Source organism: Budorcas taxicolor, chromosome 1 (genome assembly GCF_023091745.1).
Source record: "Budorcas taxicolor isolate Tak-1 chromosome 1, Takin1.1, whole genome shotgun sequence".
Lineage (NCBI taxonomy): Eukaryota > Metazoa > Chordata > Mammalia > Artiodactyla > Bovidae > Budorcas > Budorcas taxicolor.
This window is the reverse complement of record NC_068910.1, coordinates 202,100,545-202,126,405: the sequence shown is the minus strand read 5'-3', so window position 1 is coordinate 202,126,405 and position 25,861 is coordinate 202,100,545. Positions and strand designations below refer to the sequence as shown.

General features: G+C 42.1%; 1 protein-coding gene across 1 annotated transcript in view; it reads right to left on the bottom strand.

The window, feature by feature from the left end:
• Positions 1-25,861, bottom strand: part of CPNE4 (copine 4) — a 498,848-nt gene that overhangs the window by 237,507 nt on the left and 235,480 nt on the right. The window contains exon 2 of the mRNA XM_052637922.1: positions 1,559-1,738. Coding sequence (XP_052493882.1) covers positions 1,559-1,738 — 180 coding nt within the window. The remainder of the gene's footprint in view (positions 1-1,558; positions 1,739-25,861) is intronic.

Below are 25,861 nucleotides of genomic sequence, written 5' to 3'. Positions count from 1 at the left end.
GGCAGGAAGAGGAGTGTAGCTTCATAGTCCAACTCTCACATCCATACATGACTACTGCAAAAACCATAGCTTTGACTAGATGGACATTTGTTGACAAAGTAATGTCTCTCCTTTTTAATATGCTATCTAGGTTGGTCATAACTTTTCTTCCAAGGAGCAAGTGTCTTTTAATCTCATGGCTGCAGTCACCATCTGCAGTGATATTGGAGCCCCCCAAAATAAAGTCCATTGTTTCCCCATCTATTTGCCATGAAGCGATGGGACTGGATGCCATGATCTTAGTTTTCTGAGTGTTGTTTTAGCCAACTTAAACTCTTTTGTACTCATCTCTAAACAATATCCTTACCTCTACATGGGATTAATGCAGATTTTGTGAGGCTTGAGGCTTATCTAATTTGGAATCTTTCTTTGTGGGAAAAGTACAACACTACAAATAAAAACCTGATACAGAACTTTGGAAGGATCCACATAAGTGAAGGTCTCTGAATTTTAAGCTGCACTAGTTTCCCAGTAAATCAGGCTCTGACCTTGACCTTGATTAAGGGTGGCTGGTCCTCTCATCCCTTAGCTCTGCATGGTTGCTCTGACCTCTATGCCTTGTTTACATTGCCTTTTTACCTGAAGACATCCCTCCTCCTCCTTCAACTCCTGGACCATATTTTTTCAAAGTTTGGTTTCACAATGCCTTTTGTCATTCTCCCCAGCAGAAAGCTCTCCCTTCCCTGCAGGCCCACAACCATATTTAGAACCCAGGATGAGTTGCCTCATGAGAGTTTAGAGAACATCGTGAGTGGCTCTGTTTGAGGGGCACACACTGAGCCTTCGCCAATTAGTCTTGAGCACTGGGACTACTTCTACTTAGATTCTACCTCAGCACTTTTTCAAGTTCGGGGTATAGCAGGAAGGAAGGGAAAAAGGAAAGGTGTTACAAAGGCAAAATCATGGGGCTTGGAGTAAGGCCCACTTGGGTGTAACTCTGCTCTTGTTAGTGTAGGGTCTCTGGCAAGCTGATTACTTCTGAGTCTTAGTTTCTCTCTGACAAATGAATGTTTATTTCCCAACATTGTTGTGAGGATTAAGTAAAGCATTTATCATTCACCATGTATCTATTTAGCCTTCTCTTGGGCTGCTTTCGGCACCAGAGGCTTGGGATAGCTGTGACTGAGCGATACTCCCTGTGTAATTGTTCCCGTAGTTGAGCCGGGAGATGGAAGATTGTGATGTATCAGAATAAGGCAAGAGCAGACCTACAACTGGAGCAGAGCAGGTGCTCCATAAATAGTTGTTAAATAAATGATTGACAGAATGGAGGAATTCAGAAACAAAAATGACTAACTTTGCAAAATAAGTAACATCTGACATATCTGCACCATCATCCACGTGAAAGTGTAACCCTGAATATAACGGGCATGGCAGTGCATGTCACACAATGCTACACGTTAAAGGAAATAAAATCAACAGGAGAAAGAAAGCAAGGACTGAATGAGGGGAGAAGGGAAAAAAGGAAGGAGAAAGGCCCTCAGAAGGCTAAAGGGGAGGAAGGGCGTCATAGACCCACCTGGCCAAGCGTGCACTCCATGCCGCCCAGAAAGTCAGCCTCCTTCAGCCCATTGTGAGTGCTGCTGATGTCATGAACCTCAAACCGCAGGCGCTGCACCTCCTCGAAGTAAAAGTCCACTGTGAACAGTTTTGAATAGACTGGGTTGATGCAGGTGCGAATCACCTCTGTTCTGTCAACCTGCAGGACAGAGGAAGAGAAAACCCATCAGGGATCAGGGCCTTGTATCGTTATCCTTCAGGAAGCTTCATTTTATGGTGCTCTGTCTCCTTCCAAACTGTCAGTGCCCTCCACCAAGTCACCAGGGTGAGCAGTCTGGACATCTTCAAGGATACATCTTCTGAGGATGAGTCATGGTTCAAGGAGGAAAATCAGAATAATCTGAGCTTTACATGTAAGGGTTTTAGAGCATCTCGTATTGTTAAGTAATAAAGCAAGAAGATGGATTATTATTAGGGGCCACCTGGAGCCCTAGGAAAAAGTCTGAAGGCATGTTTTGGCTCAGGAGGAAAAAAATCTGCACTCAATTCCTGGTGTCTTAGGGACCCAGTTGAGCAAATAGCCTCATAGATGTCCCTTTTAGCCAGCCCTATTCTAGTGTTAGCGTCATATAAATTCCAGTGTCACATGAATCCCTGTGGTCTCAAGTGTGCCTCTTATTGGGTTTACACGTTGACTCAGTAGTTTCAGTCCCTCTGTCTCAGTCCCCTCATCAACCAGTGAGGGTTAGAGGATTAGGGCAGTGGTCCCCAATCTGTCACTAGGGACCAGTTTCCTGGAAGACAATTTTTCCACAGACCGGGGTAAGGGGGATGGGGTTTGGGGATGATTCAGATACCTTTATTGTGCATTCCACTTCTATTATTATTAGATTGTGATATATGATGAAATAAATATACAGCTCACCATAATGCAGAATCAGTGGGAGCCCTGAGCTTCTTTTCCTGCAATTAGACAGTTCCATCTAGGGGGATGTGAGCGATGGAGAGTGGCGGTAGGTATAGATGAAGCTTTGCTCACTTACCTGCTGTTCACCTCCTGCTGTGTGGCCCAGTTCTTTACATGCCATGGACTGGTACCAGTTCATGGCCTGGGGATTGGGGACCTCTATAGTAGAGGTTGAAAAACCCCTGGTCTCTAATGTTCCAGGAGTGAAGATTTCCCCAGCCTTCTGAGATAATAACTCTCATTTCTCCCTCACTCTCTTCCCCATTCTGTGCCCTAGGAGACTGGCTGGCCTCTATGGATTCCTGGGCTCCCTGGACCTCTGGGTGTCGGAGGAGGGAGGAAGCCTGAGGAGGGACTTGGCAGGAGATCAGAAGGACATGGCCAGTGTCTCTGCACCTCTCCACACAGTCTGCTAGCAACTCCGTTCCACAGAGGGAGCTGCCACCAGAATCTGGTGACACGGACCTGACCTTCAGATCAAAGGATGGTGATGACTCTGCAGCTGCCACAGCATCCTTGGTTGACTCACTTAACCCATGCCCATGCAAAGAGCTTCTGTGTAAAGAGTTCAGCCTTTTGAGGGAAACACTGGGAATGCCAATAGGGTACTCTGCTCTCTGCTAGTACCCCAACCACTAAAGCTCATCTCCTCCACATCTGTTCCAAATGAGAATACCCAACACTACTTATATTCTGTGAAGCCTTAGAGGACCAAGTTACAGATAACCCAAGATCCTACAGTAGTTCTCAACTGGAGATATCCATCACTCACATTTCATAGGTCAATTGGAGCTTACATGTATTCTCAGATTTCAAAAGAAACATCATTTTGTCAATGAAAAATATTGCCCGCCATACCAGCAAACAAAGGATGCTGCAGCCACCAAGCCATCACTATACAGTCACCCTGATGGTGAGCCCTGAGGGAGCTCAGGATGGAGAGAAATGGGCTGCCAGCGGCCAAGCCTTCAGCCACTGCAGCAGCCCCCCGGGGGTACCCTGAAGGGACTCAGGATGGAGAGAAGCAGGATTCTGGACCCAGGTAGTTGAGGTGCATATCAAAAGAGTGGTTTCAGTGAGCCCCGACTTTTGCATCTTCCCATACAGAGGAAAGTGCTAAATTTCATTAGCTTGAGACAGCTGTTTTTCTTTAATGAATAGTTATCTTTTGATGTTCCCACCACCTGATTTTTGTTGCAAAAACTCCTGTATATACTGGCTCCTTACCTTGCTTCTGGGGGGCAGTTTCTCAGAGTTATTTGAGATGCTATTTATCAGGCTTGAAGTGCTCAAAATGTTCTCTGAATAAAACATAATTCTCAACTTTTATGTTGTGCAGTTTTTTTCAGTCGACAGTTTATTGGATACTCCCCAAGAGTCATTCATTAGCACCAACGGTGAAAAACACCTCCTCACTTTCATTACAGCACCAGGAGAGTTTCTCAATAAAATGAGGGAAGCCACTTTTGACCATATCATGCATGTACATGTTATCCAGCAAAGAAAAAAATCGGATACACTCTTGATCTCAGGGTTTGATCCCTGGCCCCATCTCTTCCTATGCAGGGCCTTATGTGAGAGAGGGCTACCCTGTAAGGAGTACCTTCTGCTATTTCTGGTGGGATGGATGATCCTGGCTGTGAGGAGAAGGAGAATATGGTTCTTTTACATCCTGCTGCAAGAGAAAGAAAACCAAACCTCAATCCACTGCCGATTAGGATTCGACAACAAGCTACTGCTCAGACCAATGGTTATTTGACTCTTTCCATGAAGAGTCAGCTATTTGAGCTTAATTTGTATTTTTTAAAATGTTCATTCTGGGAGGCAGGATTGTATATGTTATTGACTGATTATGTGGGTACACGATTTATTATATTGGTATACTTTTATTTTTTTGTTATTAAGAAATTATACTTTTGAATAATAGTAAAAATCAGAGGCCTATAAGTTCATAGTGTCCTGGAGGTGTTTCATTCACTCCACTTAAAAGTAGTTTTCAGCCTCTTCTTTGGCGTCGGCCTGCTCTTGTGCCTTGAGTTTTTCCTAATAAAACTGAGCTGTAACCTAGCTGTAAAACTGGTCTGCCATTTCAAATCTTTGCTATGGCGAGACAGAATCAAGGAAATTACACACTCTTCCAACATATATGGTGCCATTTCTCGGATTTAACCTGGCTGGAACAACATTAGCTCAGCCCCTGTGAAGCAGAGGCCAAGCACAGCAGAAGCCCAACTTGGTGAAATCTCATGCAGTGGAAGCTGAACACCAAGAAAACCCAGTGCAGTGGAAGTAACAAGAAGCCCAGCAGGTTGGAAACCAGGATAGCATAAAAACACTGGGCAGAAAGCTCATGCAGCTGAGTCCCAGATTCCAGAAGACCTCTAGTTAAGAAACCTTGGACCACTGGACAAAATCCAGAGAGAGACTGTCAGAAGATCCTCTGACCAATCCTGAGGAAATCTGGTACACTGATGGAAGCAGCTTTGTCTTAGATGGGAAAAGAAGAGCTGGATATGCAGTAGGCTCCAATTTCAAGATCATAGAGGCCAAACCTTTGCCACCACGTACTTCAGCACAATTGGCTAAGCTCATAGCCCTGACTTGAGCTTTTGAGCTGGGAAAAGGAAAAATAGCCATTTACACTGACTCCAAGTATGCCTTTCTGGTGCTACATGCACATGCTGCTATTTGGAAAGAAAGGGGGCCACTTGACCACCCGAGCAAGCATCCCCAATCAAAACTGGTGATAAAATCCTTAGGCTCTTGGAGGCAGTCTACCTGCCCACTGAGGTTTCAGTCTCTCATTGTAAAACACACCAAAACAGGAGCATGGAAGTGGCACGAGGGAACCAAGCAGCCAATCAGGCACCCAAGAGAGCAGCAGTACAGAACAATGATCTAATAGGGGTTGCCACCTTAGTTCCACAGACTAATTCGCCAGAAACTCCTTCATATACTGAAGGTGAGACTCTTAAAGCTAAGAATGAAGGCTTTTAAGAGGATCATATGGGGTGGTTCCAAAAGGAGGGACTCCTTTTTCTGCCTGGGAACCTCCAGTGGAAGTTGGTTAACTCCTTACAAGCCACCACTCATTTAGGGGAGAAGGCCCTCCAAAGATTACTAGAAAGGTCCTTTAGAGGAACAGGCCTCCAAACAAGTATAAGGCAAGTGGTTTCCTCTTGTCCCACTTGCCAGTTAAACAACCCCCAAGGAGCTTGAAGACCCCAGCTGGCCCAGCCCGTCCAATGGGGTGGGACCTACTCAGGAGAGGACTGGAAGATGTCAGTATCTCAAGGGTATAAATACCTATTAGTTATGACAGATACATTCACAGGATGTATTGAAGGCTTTCCAACCCAGACTGAGGAGGTGTTAAAAAAAAAAATGCTTCATGAAATCATTCTGAGATTTGGTCTGCACAGGTCATTACAAAGTGACAACGGGACACCATTTTCTTCTAAGGTCACCCAAAGAATCTCTAAAGCATTGGGCATTACTTATTACCTCCATTGTGCCAGGAGGCCTCAGTCTTTAGGAAAAGTAGAAAGAGGCAACCAATTCTTAAAATCAGTGATAAAAAAGATAATCCAGGAGACCTCCCTGGGATAGAAGGAGGCTTTACCAATAGCTCTCCTCTGCACGCATATTGCCCCTAAGGAACAGGTTGGTCTTAGTCCTTATGAGATGGTATATAGGAGACCTTTTGTTTATGTCAATGACCTCTTCCTAGATCCACAGGCACAGACCCTCCAGTCTTATACTATGGCCAGTGGGCAGCTCCAACAAGATACACACTTGTGGGGTAGCAACCAGGACCCCCAAAATTCTAAAGACCTAACACTATAGGCTCCAGGGACTCAAGTCCTAATTAAAGTCTGGAAAGATGGGTCCCCAAAGGCTCAACTCCAGCCCACATGGAAGGGCCCCTACCCTGTAAACTTTCTACCCCCACAGCAGTCAAGGTACCAGGACATGACTCCTGAATTCACTACTCATGAGTCAAGTTGTGGAAGAAAACAGAAGAGGACACTCAATACACCTGTGAGCCCCTGGAGATCTCAGATACCTATTCAGAACTACAAATGAGCACCATTCTAATGAAAACTCCCAAAATTAAGTTTCTGGAGATAAGATCTCTCAGGATAGCTCTAAAGAGCCAACACAGCTTGGCAGGGGTGGTACTCCAAAATAGACAGGAGATAGATCTCCTGATCCCTGAAAACGGAGGGACTTGAACCACCTTGAATGAAATGTGTTGTTTTTGGGTAAATACTTCCAACTAAGTTGAAGAAAGTCTCACAGACCTCAAGCAAAACATTCAGATCCTACAGGATCTCAAAGAATGAGCTGGAGAGTTCTTGGGGTGGCTACAACCTCTCTTTGGGGGATCTTTCACCTGGAAAGGGGAAATTTGGAGTTGGCTAATGCCCCTACTAATCCCTGTTATCATCATATTGATGCTGCTTATGATTGCTCCTGCTGCTGCTGCTAAGTTGCTTCAGTTGTGTCCGACTCTGTGTGACCCCATAGACAGCAGCCCATCAGGCTCCCCCGTCCCTGGGATTCTCCAGGCAAGAATACTGGAGTGGGTTGCCATTTTCTTCTCCAATGCATGAAAGTGAAAAATGAAAGTGAAGTCGCTTAGTCATGTCTGACCCTAAGAGACCCAATGGACCGCAGCCTCCCAGGCTCCTCCGTCCATGGGATTTTCCAGGCAAGAGTACTGGAGTGGGGTGCCATTGCTTTCTCCATGATCGCTCCATGTATTATCAATTGTCTAACCTGTTTTGTCTCTGCCCAGGCCAACAAACTACAACATGGAGTGCCAGTTCAACAAGGATATATAAAACTACACCTGACCACAAAAAATATCACTCATCCTTAGATGGACATCACTATAAGGACTCTGAGGCTTGGGAGAAGCAAGAAGGGGAGGTTCAATGTCCCCTTGTTGTCTCAGCTCAGCAGGAAGTAGCCAGAGATACTACGACACTCCATTGCCAAAGAATTGGGCCTCCCATCTCTTGAGGGGGGAATGTTAGGTAGTTAGAATAGGAAAAAGGAGTCCAAAATGGCAGTGGCTAAAAGACAAAGAAAGGAAAAAGTCTGCAAAAGTGGAACAGAAGGAAATCCGTGGACGGGAGTGAGAACTTCAGGTGAAACAAACACTCCCCCTTCTTGGCTAGCCCAGTTTGCATAGGGCAGGCTCAGGGGGGAGAAGACAAATGTATAAAAGGAAGAAGCCTAGAAGGATTGAGTCCTCTCCTTTGGGGTCGACCCACCCTCACTCCTTGAGGGTGTACTATCCTTTGTTTTTCCTAATAAAACTGAGCTGCGACAGAAAAAAAAAAAAAAAAAAAAAGTAGTTTTCCTTTAATTTGCCAACAGAACGGAAGTACTATTTCTATTGCCCTACCTTTGGGGGGGGGGGGGCAAAAAAACACAGAGATTATCTGGCAACCTGGGGCTGGATTTGTACATGGAAACCAATTGGGGGCTGCCTCATTTAGATGGGTGTTCTTTCTCCATTTTCCAAGCTTTTAATCTTCAATGAATTCTTCCATCTGACTCCTAGAGGCATTGTTGCAACTTTAGGTCAAAATTCATGGCATCATGAACCATATGATAAAAGATTTAACTGCATTCATGTAGTGCCTTTTGATAGAGGGTTTTGAAACCACAATCCCCAAGAAGTAACTTATAGGTGGATTCTCAAGATACAGAAAAGATGCTTTTCTTGTGGCTGAAGGAAGAGAGTCCTGGACAGGTTTAGATTGTAAGAGATAGAAGATGCAAACTCAAGTCTTTATTTCTCTGCTTTAACCATCCCAAAGGGCACAAATGGCTGATGTGCATCAGTTCTGTTGGTTTTCTTCTTACTTCTTGATTTTTAAATGCTGATCCCACACAAACATCATGCCACACCTCAGATGGACCATCCAAAGCAATACTGAATGACTTCATTTTGTGAGGGAAAGGACTGATTTGGAAAGCAGTTAAGTAACACACATTTGCATTACCAACATAGATAATTACAAGGATAATCTCAGGACCAGTGAGACTCCTGAGTATGGATGCTCAGGACTAGAAGGACAATGATGATGGGGAAATGCTGGTAACACTTGCTGATGTTTCAAAACGTTTGGCGTTCCTAGTCTTTATGGGAGATACATTATCATTTCTGGCGGCTGAAGTTGGGTTTAACCTGAGCAACAGAGCCTAGGATGGCTGTTGTTTCTCATTGAGAGGCTTCAAGGTCAAGGCAGTTGTTTCCAAAGGACCACCCTTTGCCTGGTGCTGCCAGTTACATCAGAATCATTGGGGGCAGGTTTCCTTACACTCGACTCATGATCCCTACACTTGGGGTTCTGATTCAATAAGGGGGGGAGGTAGGAGAGGGATTCGGGATTGGGAACACGTGTACACCTGTGGAGGATTAATGTTGATGTGTGGCAAAACCAATACAATATTGTAAAGTAAGAAATAATAATAATAATAATAATAAATTTAAAAAAAGAAAAAAAAAGTAGGGGATCCCAGAAATGTGTATTTTAAAGGTGTCCTAGGCAATCTGAATGGGAGAATATCAGAGTAAAAGAATTGAAGAGATGGAAGGTCTAGCTCTTGCTCTTATGTGGGTTGTTTTTCTTTTTTTGTCAAGGTTTTAAAAATTTTGCTTTCTTTCTGTTACCGAGTCTGCAAAACTGTCAACACTTCTCTCTGCTTCTCTTCTCTGCAGTTGTAATGACTGATATCCTAGTGTTGCTTATGGTTTGCAGAACATATTCACACCCATTTTTGTTTGATTCTTAGAACAATCATATGCTGTAGATTTATATTATTTTATAGAAGAGTAAAATCAAGGTCAGACATCAGGACAAAGTACTGGATGACAGAATGGGCAGTGAGCTCAGGCCTTTTGACCACAAAGTCTGGACTATTTTCTTAATTCATCTTTATTCATAAGCATCCCTAGAAGGAAAGAAAAAAAATGTAGCTGTGTTATGATATCATGATGATAGAATCAATCATTGAATATTGCTTTTGATGAGATGCTATTTTAAAGACTTTCATCTAAAACATTTTTCAGCATACCAGTTTCTCAGTATACCAGTAAAGTTTATGATAGTTAATGTTTATGGAAGGCTTGGTGTGTCAGAGGCACTCACTTTATAAAAATGCATTATTGAGGTATAATTTACATAAAATAAACCACATCTACTTAAAGTACGCAATTCGGTAAGGTTTGATATGTGACCTTCCCCACAACCAAGTGAAGGCACCCATGACCCCCCATAGAGTCTTCATGTCCCCTTAAAACCTTTCTCTCACCCCTCCCTGCCTTTGTTCCCAAGCAACTACCAATCTGTTCTCTGTTACCATAATCAGTTTGTATCCTCTATAATGGCATATAAGTTAATTGCAGACTGTGTAGTCTTTTTGTCTTTATTCTCTCATTCAGTGTAATTATTTTGAAAGTTATTCATTGTGCATCAGTGGTTCATCTTTTTTATTTCTGAGTAATATTTCATTGATGAACTGTTTCCAATTTGGCTGTTACACATAAAACTGCCATGGATATTCATGTACAAACATTTGTATGGACTTTATATTTCTTCTCTCTAGGAGTGAAATAGGTATATGTTTAACTTCTAAAATTCTAACTGGTGTGTAGTGGTATCACATTGTGGTTTTAATTTGTGTTTTCCTAATAACTCATGAGGGCTTTAATAGCATCTTTTCACGTGCTTATGTGCCATCTGTCTCTTTTGGTGAAGTGTATGTTCAAATCTTCTGACTCTCTTTTCATTCCTATGACAACATTGTGATGCAGGTACTATTATCATCCCCTTTCCTGAGAGGTAGAGAGACACCCATACCTTTCCCAATTTCATACAGCTTGTGAGAGGTAGGATTTTTCATCTTTATGCCAAATAGTCATGCAAATTTGAAGTTTTTTCACCTAAATCCTCTTGTACACAACAGACATGGATATGGAACTAATGGGGAAAGTCAGTGAATGAAGCTGTAGTTGTGTCTCCAGTTTGTCCGCTGGCATATTGGAGATACAAGGGGAGCTCCATACACTGCCCAGGGAATTGTGTGTGGGACAAGATCAGTCTGTCATCAAAAATAATTCAACACAGATAATGGCCATCTGCTCCCTGAGTCCCCCAAGGGCTGGGACTGACAGAGGCAAAGGAGGTGAGGGGACTGAGAGGTGAGCACTAAACAATGTGATGCTATTAATGGGGAAAAACTAAAGCCAGGAGCCAAAACTGATGTCTCACTGAGCGGTTTAAGGTTTCCTGGAGAAGTACAAATCTTTATCCCAAGGATAACAGGGCTGGAGAAGAGTGATATCATGTGCCAGAGAGAGACATAACCTAACCCCTAGGGCAGGCTTATAATTAGATATTATTTAACACTTATATTCCTTAAATATTTTCTCAATATTTATTTAGTGAGAGTGAGGAGAAACTAACTTTCTCTGAATAAAGAAAGGATAATGTTAGGATCAAAAATAAAGGAATGATTACAGACAATTTTTCAAACCGTGGCACTTCCAAAGGGACATATTAAACCACATAGAATTTAGATATTAAGATAAGTCACTGAGTCACAGGAATTAGCATTATTCAGCTTCAGATGCTTTCGAGTGCTGGCTGTGGGGTTGGTGGACTTCCCTATAGCTGCAGGAAACAAGTCACTGGTCTTGAAAATCACTCAACAGGGGGAGATAGGTTGGTGCTGGCGAGATATGGCTTTTATTTTCATTGTAGTGGGTTTTCTACTTGAACAGGACTAACACTCTTTCACATTTTGCTGGTTATGTAAGAAGTCACACGTGGGAACCTCAGTTTCCTGACGCCATTTTTGTGCTATGTCTTTGTGCTTACATCATTCTGGTGGCGTGCCACATGGATGGTTCCTGCTCACTAGGAATGAAAATATGCCTGAGTATTTGTCAACTTTTGCTTCTCCTTCAGTTATAATATCCTGGGATAAAGCTGACCTTGCACCTGAACATATGGGGTCCTCAGTGGGGGCAATTCTCACTTTTCTAGGGAGCACATGGAAATGCATATAGGTGTCTGGGGTTGTCACAATGATGGGGTGACATCACTGAATGCCAAATATCCTGCAATGTGGAGGTTAGTTCTAGTCAATCCAGAACTAAACACTCTCCAAAGCTAGTGGTGTCTTCTATTTGTCCAACCCACTTTCAACCCCAACTAGAAAAATAAAGAAACTTATCCAAGAGTGTTTGGGCCTCAGAACCAAGCATATGAGTGGATTTACTAGCCAAGAGAGAAATAAAGATATATAATTATATAATTATAAATTTTAATTATAAAATATAATTAATTATATTTTCATTATATATTTAATTAATTTATATTAATAGTATTTTAATTATCTAATTATAACTTATAATATAAATTATATTTTATTTATATTATATAATTATATAAATTATAATATATAATGATATAATTATAAAATAATTATAAATTTATAATATAAATTATATTTTATTTATATATAATGTATATAAAGTTATATTATTTTATTTATTATAAAATTATAATATAAATTATATTTTATTTATTATAAAATAATAATATAAATTATTTATAATTGTATATAAATAATAATAATTATATATTTATTATTTAACCAATAAGTCTATTAAAGCATCATTCTTAGTTTGCAGGTGACAAAATAAAACTGAATCAGAAAAGCATTGGTAAAGAAAGGATCAAACTCAGTCTGTCCAACTAAAAAAATATATGCTCTTTCTACCTTAAGATTTATTATAGGTAAATCTTTGAATTATGTCCCTCAAAGTTCATATGTTGAGTACATCAGAATGTGATCTTATTTGAAGATACAGTTGTTCCTGAAGTTAGAAGTTAGGATGAAGTCATACTAGAATAGGGAGGATCCCTGATCTTATATGACTGGTATCCTATAAATAGGGATATTCAGATATGAATACAGGGAGATGTCATTTGGACATGAAGGAAGAGATTAGAGTGATGCACTTAAAACCCACGAAACACCAATGATGGCCAGCAAACGACTAGAAGCCAGAAGAGACATGCAGAGCAGATTCTCCCTAATGCCCTCAAAACCTGGTTATACTTTGATCTTGGACTGTAGCCTCCAGAACTCCAAGACAACAAGTTTCTGTCTTCTAAGACACCTGGTCTATGGTAGTTTCTTACAGCAGTCCTATTAAAATAGCTGTCATTCTACCTATCTCAAGAAATGTAAATTGATACAGCAACTGTGGAGAACGGTATGGGGAGCCTTTAAAAAGTTAACATAGAACAATATGATCCAGAAAACCATAATTCAAAAGGATACATGTACTCCAGTGTCCACTGCAATACCATTTACAATAGCCAGGGCATGTATATTTACAATATTATAATACCAGAACACGGCCATGCATTTCTTGCCTTGAGAACCCCATGAACAGTATGAAAAGACAAAAAGATATGATACCAGAAGATGTCATATTGCTGTGACCCCTAGGTCAGTAGGTGTCCAGTATGCTACGGGAAAGAGGGGAGAGATAGCTCCAGGAAGAATGAAGAGGCTGGTCCAAAGCAGAAATAATGCTCAGTGGTGGATGTGTCTGTGGTGAAAGTGTAATCTGATGTTGTAAAGAATAATACTGCATAGGCACCTCGAGTGCTTGGTCCATGAATCAAGGTAAATTGGATGTGATCAAGGAGGAGATGGTAAGATTGAACATCAACATCTTAGGAATCAATGAACTAAAATGGATGGGAATGGTGAATTTAACTCACAGGACCATTGTATCTAATACTGTGGGCAAAAAGCCCTAGAAGAAATGAAGTAGCCTTCATAGTCAATAAGGGAGTTTACAATGCAGTACTTGGGTGCAGTCTCAAAAATGACAGTAATCTTAGTTCATTTCCAAGGCAAACCATTCAACAACACATAATCCAAGTTTATGCCCCAACCATTAATGCCAAAGAAGCTGAGGTTGAATGGTTCTATGAAGATCTACAATACCTTCTAGAACTAACACCAAAAAAAAGATGTTTTTCATCATATAGGATTGGAATGCAAAAGTAGGAAGTCAATAGACACCTGGAGTAACAGGCAGGTATGGCCTTGGAGTACAAAATGAAGCAGGGCAAAGATTAACAGCAAAAACAAGACCTGGAATAGCTGTGGCTCAGATCATGAGCTTCTTATTGCCAAATCCAGGATTAAATTGAAGAAAGTAGGGAAAATAACTAGGCCATTCTGGTATGACTTAAATCAAATCCCTCATGATGATACAGTGGAGGTGAGGAATAGATTCAAGGGATTAGATCTGGTAGATAGAATCACTAAAGGACTACAGGTGGAATATTGTACAGGAAGCAGGGACCAAAACTAACCCAAAGAAAAAGAAATGCAAGAAGGCAAAGTGTCTTAGGAGGCCTTACAAATAGATGAGAAAAGGAAAGAAGTGAAAGGCACAGGAGAAAAGGGAAGATATACCCATCTGAATGCAGAGTTCCAAAGAAAAGTGAGATAAGAAAAGACTTCTTAGGTGAACAATGCAAAGAAATAGGGGAAAACAATAGAGTGGTAAAGACTAGCGATCTCTTCAAGGAAACTGGAGATACCATGGGAACATTTCATGCAAGATGAACATGATAAAAACAGAAATGGCCAGTCCAGGTTTGATGCATGATACTGGATGCTTGGGGCTGGTGCACTGGAACAACCCAGAGGGATGGTACGGGGAGGGAGGTGGGAGGGGGGTTTAGGATGGAGAACACGTGTATACCTGTGGTGGATTCATGTTGATGTATGGCAAAACCAATACAATATTGTAAAGTAGTTAACCTCCAATTAAAATAAATAAATTTATATTAAAAAAAAAAGAAATGGCAAGGACCTAGCAGAAGCAGAAGATATTATGAAGAGGTGGCAAGAATACACAGAAGAACTGTACAAAAAGATCTTAATGACCCAGATAACCATGATAATGTGGTCATTCACCTAGAGCCAGATATCCTGGAGTGTGAAAGTCAAGTAGGCCTCAGGAAGCATTACTGCGAACAAACCTAGTGGAGGTGATGGAATTCCAGTTGAGCTATTTAAAATCCTAAAAAATGATACTTTTAAAGTGTTGCACTCAATATGCCAGCAAATTTGGAAAACTTAGCAGTGGCCACAGGACTGGAAAAGGTCAGTTTTCATTTCAGTCCCAAAGAAGGGAAATGCCAAAGAATGTTCAAACTACCATACAGTTGTACTCATTTCACATGCTAGCAAAGTAATGCTCAAAAAAATACTTCAAGCTAGATTTCACCAGTATGTGAAACGAGAAATTCCAGATGTACAAGCTGGATTTAGAAATGGCTGATGAACCAGAGAGCAAATTGCCAATATCCTCTGGATCATAGAGAAAGTATGAGAATTCCAGAAATATATCTACTTTCGCTTCACTGACTATGCTAAAGCCTTTGACTCTGTGGATCACAGCCAACTGTGGAAAATTCTTACAGAGATGGGAATCCCACACCACCTTACCTGTCTTCTGAGAAACCTGTATGCCGGTTAAGAAATAACAACTAGAACCAGACATGGAACAATGGGCTGGTTCAAAATTGAGAAAGTACTTCAAGGCTGTATATTGTCACCGTGCTTATTTAACTTATATGCAGAGTACATTGTGTGAAGGCCAACCTGGATGAATCACAAGCTGGAATCAAGATTTCCGGGAGAAATATCAACCTCAGATATGCAGATGATACCACTAATAGCAGAAAGCTAAGAGGAACTAAAGAGCCTTTTGATGAGGGTGAAAGAGAGTGAAAAAGTTGGCTTAAAATTCAACATTCAAAAAAACGAAAATCATAGCAACTGGTCCCATCACTTCATCACAAATAGAAGGAGAAAAAGTGGGAACTGTGGCAGACTTTATTGTCTTGGGCTCCAAACTCATTGTGGATGGTGACTGTAGCAATGAAATTAAAAGACGCTTGCTCCTTGGAAGAAGAACAATGACAAATTTAGAAAGCACATTAAAAAGCACCCTGTGTGCAAGACAGCAAAAGAGACACAGATGTATAGAACAGTCTTTTGGACTCTGTGGGAGAGGGAGAGGGTGGGATGATTTGGGAGAATGGCATTGAAACATGTATAATATCATATAAGGAACGAATTGCCAGTCTAGGTTCGATGCAGGATACAGGATGCTTGGGGCTGGTGCACTGGGATGACCCAGAGGGTTTGTATGGGGAGGGAGGTGGGAGAGGGGTTCAGGGTTGGGAACACGTGTACACCCATGGCGGATTCATGTTGACGTATGGCAAAACCGATACAATATTGTAAAGTAAAAAAAAACAAAAAACATAGTGCATTCAGATGCAGATGCAATAAACACCACTTATGTACAAAAAAAAAAAAAAAAAAGCAGTGACATCACTTGGCTGAAAAATTTCTTTATAGTCAAAGCTATGGTTTCTCCAGTAGTCATGAACAGATATGACAGCTGGACGATAAAGAAGCTGAGTGCCAAAGAATTGATGCTTTTGAGCTGTGGTGTTGAAGAAGACTCTTGTCTCCTTGGACAGTAAGGAGATCAAACCAGTCAACCGTAAAGGAAATCAACCCTGAATTATCATTGTAAGGACAGATGCTGAAGCTGAGCGCCAATACTTTGGCCACCTGATGTGAAGAGCCAACTCATTGGAAAAGATCCTGGTGCTAGGAAATATTGAGGGCAGGAAAAGAAGGGGGTGACAGAGGATGAGATGCTTGGATGGCATTAATGACTCAATGGACTTGAGTTAGAGAAAACTACAGGAGATAGAGAAGAACAGAAAAGCCTGGCATGGTGCAGTCCCTAGGGTCACAAAGAGTTGGACACAACTTAGGGACTGAACAACATCAAGAGAATGGAAACAATCTAAATGTCCAATAAAAAATGAATGGATAAAGATGATGTGGTACATATATACAGGCTTCCAAGATGGTGCTAGTGGTAGAGAACTCACATGCCAATGCAGGAGATATAAGAGATGCAGGTTCAGTCTCTGGGTTGGGAAGATCCCCTGGAGGAGAGCATGGCAACCCACTCCAGTATTGTTGCCTGGAGAATCCCATGGACAGAGGAGCCCCACCAGCTACAATCCATAGGGTCAGACACAACTGAAGCAACTTAGCATGCATGCACGAGGTACATATATACAATGGAATATTAGTCACTAAAAGGAATGACATTGAATCATTTGGAGTGACATGAAAGAACACAGAGTCTGTTGCACAGACTGAAGTAAGTCAGAAAGAGAAAAACAAATATATATTAACATATATATGGACTCTCTGGTACAGATAAACCTATTTGCAGAGCAGGAATAGAGATGCAGATATAGAGAACTGACTTGTAGATATGGGAGTGGGGGGAAAGCAGATGGGACAAATTGGGAGCGTGGCACTGATATATATACACTACCACATGTGAAATAGTTAGTGGGAAGCTGCTGTACAGCACAGGGGCCTCAGCTTGGTGCTCTGTGGAGACCAAGAGGGCTGGGATGGGGGTGAGGTTGGAAGGAGACTCAAGAGGAGGGGGATATCTGTATACACATACCTGATTCACAATGCTATACAGTAGAAACTAACATAACATTGTAAAGCAATTATAGTCCAATTAAAAAAAAGATTCACCTCTGAAAAGGCATTCCTCACCCACCCCACAGAAAAATCTTCAAATGTTCTAGATTAAATTGAATGAATTTAATCTAGAATTACAAAAGTCAATCCATTGCCAACCCCCACCCCAACACACACATATCACTTAACTTTCTGCTCTGCACTTCATCTTCCTCTCAAGGAACAGAGTCCCTTGTGTGAGCTGGGTTCTCTTTATGCAGCCCGTGGGATTAGTCTGCTGGAGGACCTGGTGTGAGGCAGTCCTTTCACCATGAGTCTCAGCTGGGTTTGTATTACTCAGAGTAAACAGCAGAGTCACATCACCTCATTGAAGACTGTAGTTCAGAAATGAATGAAATGAGCATCACCTAGAGGCACCCTCAGAGAGGTCTCAAGGGCCACAGGCAGGGCTCCTGGGTCTTCCTTTTGCTTTGCTGGCCTCCTCAGCCCCCATTGGCAGGGGTCACAAGTATCCACCTCTGCGTCCTCCTCATGTGTTCCTCTCCCCAGTATGAGTGCCTAGTGTGTGTGGCTTAGTTCCCATGGTCAAAAATTCCTATTTGAAACATGAGCCCCAGTGTGATGTTATTAGGAAACGGGGCTTTGTGGAGGTAATTAAGTCATGAGGGTGGAATGCTCACAAATGGGATTAATGCCCTTAAAATAAGAGCCCCCAAAGAGCTCCCTTGCCCCTTCTGCAACATGAAGACATGGCAAGAAGACACCTCAGTGTTTAGTAACCAGGAAGCAGGCTCTCACCAGACATCAAATCTGCTGACCCCTTGATTTGGACTTCCAGCCTCCAGGACTGTAAGAAGTAAAATTTTTTTTGTTTACAAATTGTCCAGTCTATGGTATTTTGTTGTAGCAGCCCTAACAGACTAAGACACAAGGTGATCTTTAAACTTTTTATGCAATTTAAATTTTGTAATTATGTAATTTAGAAATCTTAACCAATGCACAGTTAAGTTTGAGAACTAGTGATATTATATTACCAGGTGCTATGGCTCAGCTCCAAGATCACGGTGACCAGAAGGTATCACGTGATCTACTCTGAGCACCCCAGAGTCAGACTGTGTGTTGGCACATTTCTGCTTTCTTGGGAGCTGCCATCTTGACTGCTGCTCATCGTGCTACAGGATATGAAGACTGAAGGAAATAAATAAACGGTGAGCTGATTTAGTTGAAGGTTTATCCATCCAAGCACTCCATTAACTGGAACACTCTCAATTTGTGAGATGAGTTAGTGAAGGTGGTGATTAGCCTCCTTTGCATCCACAGATTTTCTGCTCTACTCTGTGCCCCGAGGAGACTGGCTGCATGAATTGCTTTGTTAGGATTTCTTTGCCAGTTTGCCTCCTTCAGCCAATGGGAGGCATCAGTAGGAGATTAGAAAGGGGGAGGAAAGAGAGGTCAGTGTGTTTTTCTTGTCCCTCTCCCTGCCCCACACTGCAGCTGTACAGTGACTATGTCTTCCCATCCCTCAGTCTTCTGCTAGTAGCCTGCCTGCAAGGTTCTAGCTCTCACTGGGTTCTAGTAACACTGCTATTTCCACCTGCCTATCAAGCCTAGTGGCGCCATCCCACTATTGCTACTCACAGAGCATCTCAGCATCTCTTGCTGATCCCTTTAACTCTGCACACACATCCCTATGTGTGTCATTAACATGTCTTATGGAAGAGCCTTCAGAATCCCAAGGGCAGGCAAAATTGCGTCCCGTCTGGTGGCTCACGATGAATGCATTATATGCTCTTTTAAGAGTCTGAAAACTGGGGATCAATATATGATTCATGTGGTAACTTCCTCTTAGCCTCAACGTCTATTCCTCAACTGGTTTCTGTAATAGATCACAAGGAACATTGCTGAACACTAAATATGCCACAGGCATTTTTTCTAACCAATTCACAGTATTATCCCATAGCCCTCCCAACAACCATATAGTACCACTATCACTATTTTACACATGAGAAAACATAGGTTAAGCCCACACAAATGGAAAGAAATTTGCACTTCACTCAGATGCTGGTTATTAACAGAATGGTCCCATCATCTCATCTCTCCACCACAGTTCTAGAGACCCTGGGAAAGGTCATCCAAGACTGGAGAGCATTCGCTTTCTTACTGACTGACATGAAATAGTGAAAAGAAACTCAACTGCAGGATGCCGCATATGCATGCCAAGTCCCTCACGTGCACCAACTAGCTGACTATGCAGGTGGGTGCTAGAGGCTGCCTCCCCGTCCTTACAACAGGTGCCCACATGCAGGGATGAAGCAGTGGGGGTGGTCCCGTTGCTTGGGGTCAACCTTCTAGGTTCCAGCTCCTCCTCCCCTAACTCCTTTAGGATAATCAACATCCACTCTGCTTATAAGTCAACTCTTGACTGCCCAGATTGTGAAAAGATCCAAATGGATCTTTTCTGAATGCCATTGATGAGGGAGGAGCAGATGATCCTATACCTGAGGTTCTTCCCCACAGTGCTCCCCCATTCACTGGGGGCACTCACCTCTCCTTGGCTTTTCTCAGAAAGCATATGTTTTTGATAGTGATAATCTCAGATCTTAGCATTCATCCAGTCTGAGAATGACAGCAGCTAATGAGAGATAGGTGGCTCAGATGGGAAAGCATCTGCCTACAGTGCGGGAGACCCCGGTTTGATCCCTGGGTCAGGAAGATCCTCTGGAGAAGGAAATGGCAACTCACTCCAGTACTGTTGCCTGGAAAATCCCATGGATGGAGGAACCTGGTAGGCTACAGTCCATGGGGTCGCAAAGAGTCGGTCACAATTGAGGGACTTCACTTTCACTTTCCATCCTTCTTGGTTCTGAGTGGTTGGTGGGAATAGTGTACAGAAAAAGTGCCTGAGGCCATCTCTGTGTTTACAAGGAAGATGGTCACTTAGCAATGTCTGCCCTAGGTGTGGGAGTGGCAGGATGGCTCAGGTGTCAAATGCCTGTCATTCTTCTACTCTGGTGATTCAACTTGTAACAGAGGAAACGGAGGCCCACAGATATTAAAACAACATTCTCAAACTCCTGAAACTACAGACTGATAGGTAGGCATGTGGATAAACTATGTTCCCTGCCTGCTGGTTCAGCACTTGGTCTCCCCACACCAAAATGCTTATTTCACAACTAGCTACACAGATGCTTTGGGGACCCAGGGCCCAGCATTTCAACTTCAAAATTCAAAACAAACACTGACATATTCAACCATTTTTGTGGTTTTGGTTAATGAGGGCTAATCCCACAACATCTGAAACAACATTCTAAAAGTCAGGTTCCCTAAAAAGGACAACGCTATGGAACCAGGCCATGCCAGGGAATGCAGTCTTAGGAAATGAGCTAAACCACTCTAGATGCCTCTCAATACAAGCATCATTCAAAGGTGACCATGCAGCCAGATAGATTAGGATGCTTGGTTAACAGAGCAGTGCCCAGTCAGGCATCCTGCCTACCCCAAATGGGATGATCAGTGCTTTATTATTATTATTTAACTTATTTTTTTTCTGCACTGCACAGCATAAGTACAGTTCAGTCGCTCATTGTATCTGACTCTTTCCAACCCCATGAACTGCAGCATGTCAGGCTACCCTACAATCAACAACTCTTGAAGCTTGCTCAAACTCATGTACATTGAGTTGGTGATGCCATCCAAAAATCTCATCCTCTTTTGTCCCCTTCTCCTCCTGCCTTCAAACTTTCCAGAATCAGGGTCTTATCCAAGGAGTCAGTTCTTTGCATCAGGTAGCCAAAGTACTGGAGTTTCAGCTTCAGGATCAGTCCTTCCAATGAATATTCAGGACTGATTTCCTTTAGGATTGACTGGTTTGATTTCCTTGCAGTCCAATCGGCTCTCAAGAGTCTTCTCCAACACCGCAGTTCGAAAGCATCAATAAATACTTTGGCACTCAGCTTTCTTTATAGTCCAACTCTCACATCCATTCATGATTACTTGAAAAACCATACCTTTGACTAGATGGACCTTTGTCGGCAAAGTAATGTCTCTGCTTTTTAATATGCCGTCTAGGTTGGTCATAGGTTTTCTTCCAGAGATAAAGCATATTTTAATTTCATGGCTGCAGTCAACATCTGCAGTGATTATGGAGCACAAGAAAATAGTCTGTCACTGTTTCCACTGTTTCCCCATCTATTTGCCATGAAATGATGGGACTGTATGCCATGATCTTTGTTTTTTGAATGTTGAATTTTAAAGCAGGTTTTTCATTATCCTCTTTCACTTTCATCAAGAGGCTCTTTAGTTCTTCTTTGCTTTCTGCCATAAAGATGGTGTCATCTGCATATCTGAGGTTATTGGTATTTCTCCCATCAATTTTTATTTCATCTTGTGCTTCATGCAGCCCAGAATTTTGCATGATATAATCTGCATATAAGTTAAATAAGCAGGGTGACAATATACAGCCTTGACATACTCCTTTCCCTATTTGGAACCACTCTGCTCTTCCGTGTCCAGTTCTAACTGCTGCTTCTTGACCTGCATACAGATTTCTCAGGGGTCAGGTAAGGTAGTTGGGTATCCCCATCTCTTGAAAAATTTTCCACAATTTATTGTGATCCACACAGTCAAAGGCGTTGGCATATCAATAAAGCAGAAGTAGATGTTTTTCTGGAACTCTCTTGCTTTTTAAATGATCCAAAGGATGTTGGCAATTGGATGTCTGGTTCCTCTGCCTTTTCTAAATCTGGATTGGACATCTGGAAGTTCATAGTTTATGTACTGTCGAAGCCTGTCTTGGAGAACTTTGAGCATTACTTTGCAGCGTGTGAGATGCGTACAATCGTGACCATTCTTTGGCATGGACTTTCTTGGGGATTAGAATGAAAATCGACCTTTTCCAGTCCTGGAAAAGGAGAGTGGAGAAGCAGAGTGGCTACTGCTGCGTTTTCCAAATTGGCTGGCATATTGAGGGCAGCACACCCACAGCGTCATCGTTTAGGTTTTGAAATAGCTCCACTGGAGTTCCATCACCTCTGCTAGCTTTGCTCTTAGTGATGCTTCTTAAGGCCCACTTGACTTCACATTCCAGGACGTCTGGCTCTAGGTGAGTGATCACACCACCGTGGTTATCTGGGTCATGAAGATTTTTTTTTTTTTTTTGTATAGTTCTTCTGTGTATTTTTGTCACCTCTTCTTAACATCCTCTGCTTCTGTTAGGTTCATACTGTTTCTGTCCTTTATTATGTCCATTTTGCATGAAGTGTTCCCTTGGTATCTCTAATTTTCTTGAAGAGATCTCTAGTCTTCCTATTCTATTGTTTTCCTCTATTTCTTTGCATTGATCACTGAAGAAGGCTTTCTTATCTCTCCTTGCTATTGTTTGGAACTCTGCATTCAAATGAGTATATCTTTCCTATTCTCCTTTGCCTTTAGCTTCTCTTCTATTCTCAGCTATTTGTAAGGCCTCCTCAGTCAACCATTTCTTTTTTTGCATTTCTTTTTATTGGGGATGGTCTTGATTACTGCCTCCTGTACAATGTCACAAACATCTGTCAATAGTTCTTCATGAACTCTGTCTATCAGATCGAATTCCTTGAATCTGTTTAACACTTTCACTTTATAATCGTAAGGGATTTGATTTAGTCCCTAAAGGAATGGTCTTGTGGTTTTCCCTACTTTCTTCAATCTAAGTTTGAATTTTGCAATAAGGAGTTCATGATCTGAGCCACAGTCAGCTCCTGGTCTTGTTTTTCCTGGCTGTATCTTTGGCTGCAAAGAATATAATCAATCTGATTTCTGTATTGACCATCTGGTGGTGTCCATGTGTAGAGTCTTTTCTTGTGTTGTTGGAAGAGGGTGTTTGCCATGACCAGTGTGTTCTCTTGGCAAAACTCTGTTAGCCTTTGTCCTACTTCATTGTGTATTCCTAGGCCAAATTTTCTTGTTACTCCAGGTATCTCTTGACTTTCTACTTTTGCACCCCTGTCCCCTATAATGAAAATGACACATTTTTTTTGCTGTTAGTTCTTGAAGGTCTTGTAGGTCTTCATAGAACTATTCAACCTCAGCTTCTTCAGCTTACTGGTTGGGGCATAGACTTGGATTACTGTGATATTGAATGGTTTGCCTTGGAAACAAACAGAGATCATTCTGTCATTTTTGAGATTGCACCCAAGTACTGCATTTTGGACTCTTGTTGACTATGAGGACTGTTCCAGGATTCTTGCCCACAGTAGTAGATATAATGGTCTTCTGAATTAAATTCACTGATTCCAGTCCATTTTAGTTCACTGATTCCTAAAATGTTGATGTCCACTCTTGCCATCTCCTGTTTGAATATTTCCAATTTACCTTGATTAATGGACCTAACATTCCAGGTTCTTATGCAATATTGTTCTTTACAGCATTGGACTTTACTTCCATCACCAGTCACATCCACAACTCGGTGTTGTTTTCCCTTTGGCTCCATCTCTTCATTCTTTCTGGTGTTATTTCTCCACTCTTCTTCCGTAGCATATCGGGCACCTACCGACCTGTGGATTTCATCTTTCAGTGTCATATCTTTCTGCCTTTTCATACTGTTCTTGTGGTTCTCAAGGCAAGAATACTGAAGTAGTTTGCCATTCCCGTCTCCAGTGGACCACATTTTGTCAGAACTCTCCACCATGACCCGTTCATCTTGTGTGGCCCTATACAGCATGGCTCATAGTTTCATGAGTTAGACAAGCTGTGATCCATGTGATCAGTTTGATTAGTTTTCTGTGATTGTAGTTTTCATTCTGTTTGCCCTCTGAGGTGTAAGGATAATAGCATCCTATCCCTGCACAGCATATGAGATTGTAACTACCCAACCAGGGAAATAACCCATGCCCCCTCAGTGGAAGCACAGAGTCTGAACCATCAGACAATCAGGGAAGTCCCTGATCAGTGCTTTACAGCAGCATCCACACAGAAGCGTGCTATACAACATAGAGTTCAACAAGCAACTCCTAGACATAAGGCATCTGCAGTCAAAAGAATTTTGGAAGTCTTGTCCACTGTTTTAGTCGCTCAGTCATGTCTGACTCTTTTGACAGCATGGACTGTAGTCCACCAGATTCCTCTGCCCATGGAATTCTCCAGGCAAGAATACTGGTGGTTTAGATAATAAAGAATCTACCTGCAATGCAGGAGACACAGGTTCGATCCCTGCATTGGGAAGATTCCCTGGAGAAGGGAATGGCAACCCACTCCAGTATTCCTGCCTGTAGAATTCCATGGACAGAGGAGCCTGTCAATCTATAGTCCATGGGGTCGCAAAGAGTTGGACATGACTGAGCGACTAACACTTTCACTTTACACTTCACTGCCCACTGTACCCTTTTCTTAGAAAGTTGCCATGCATAGTGTAGTATGTTACAGGCTCCTGAGGGATTCTGCAGCAATTAATGTGTTAACTTGTCTAAAATTTTCCAAGTATACTTAACCCTCCTTTCCCCTTCTCCCAAAATATATATATTAATATTCAACAAAACACACTTGAAGGAGTTTGCACTAAAGTGTTAAGAAAATAGATATCTTTTACTTTCTCTAATGGCAAAGAAGTTACAACATAAGTAGGATGTGTTGACTTATGCTCCACACAGGCACAGTGCCAAACACAAACTGTTTGCTCAGTATTTATTAAATTAATGATACAAAATAAACCACTGAGTGTGTTCATCCACACAGTTTGCAGTTTCTGTGGTCCTTGCCTCTCATCTTTCCTGATGTTTCTCTTGATCAGCTTCTCTCTCTGAACTCCTTTTTAAAGCGTTGAGCTTCTACCTGAAGCCAAACCCGTTACCATAAGTTGTTATCATCATGAAACTCTAGCTCAGAAACTAGAAGACAGGAGGAGAGCTGAGTTTCTTCTCAGCTTAGGGTGGATGCTGACACATGTCACAGACCCCTGCCTTCTCGCCACACTCAATTCAGATCAAACAGCTTTGTTTAGCCGCAGGCCACACCTGGTGACAAGTCTGGGGAGTGTCTGTCATTTCAGCCATTCACCCGGGTTCTCCTTCCACTGAGACTCAACAATCAGCGCTGCCAACCCCCGCCCCCCGCCCCCGCTTCTTTTTGTCCCATTTCCACATATTTCACTTCACTTCTCAGTCCCTGAAAGACTTATTTTAGAATCCAATAAATTGGATTCATTATATTACGGGAAAGCTGAAGCTCTAACACTTTGGCCACCTCACTGGAAAAGACATTGATGCTGGGAAAGATTGAAGGCAAAAGGAGAAGGGAGTTGCAGAGGATGAGATGGTTAGATAGCATCACCAACTCAATGCACGAATTTGAGCAAACTCTGGGATGTAGTGGAGGACAGAGGAGACTGGTGTGCTGCAGTCCATGGGAACACAAAGAGTCGGACACAACTTAGTGACTGAATATATTTACTGTATTAGTTAATTTAAAAGTTGAAGCTGCCTACACGGGGCTGAGAGAGAACATGGTGGGACGGATACCCAGAGTGAGGAGGTACATTCTCCTTGTCAAGTCCTGGTTGTCTGTCCTGAGCCTACCCTGTGGTAAGCTGAATACTGGAATGTTCAAGGCTATTGTGGATGATGACTGCTCTGGCATCACCCCAGAAGATTCAAGCTACTCCACGTACCACAAAGGCTGTTTAATTGTATATATGTATTTCCCCCTATTCTTATTAATTTCCTTGAA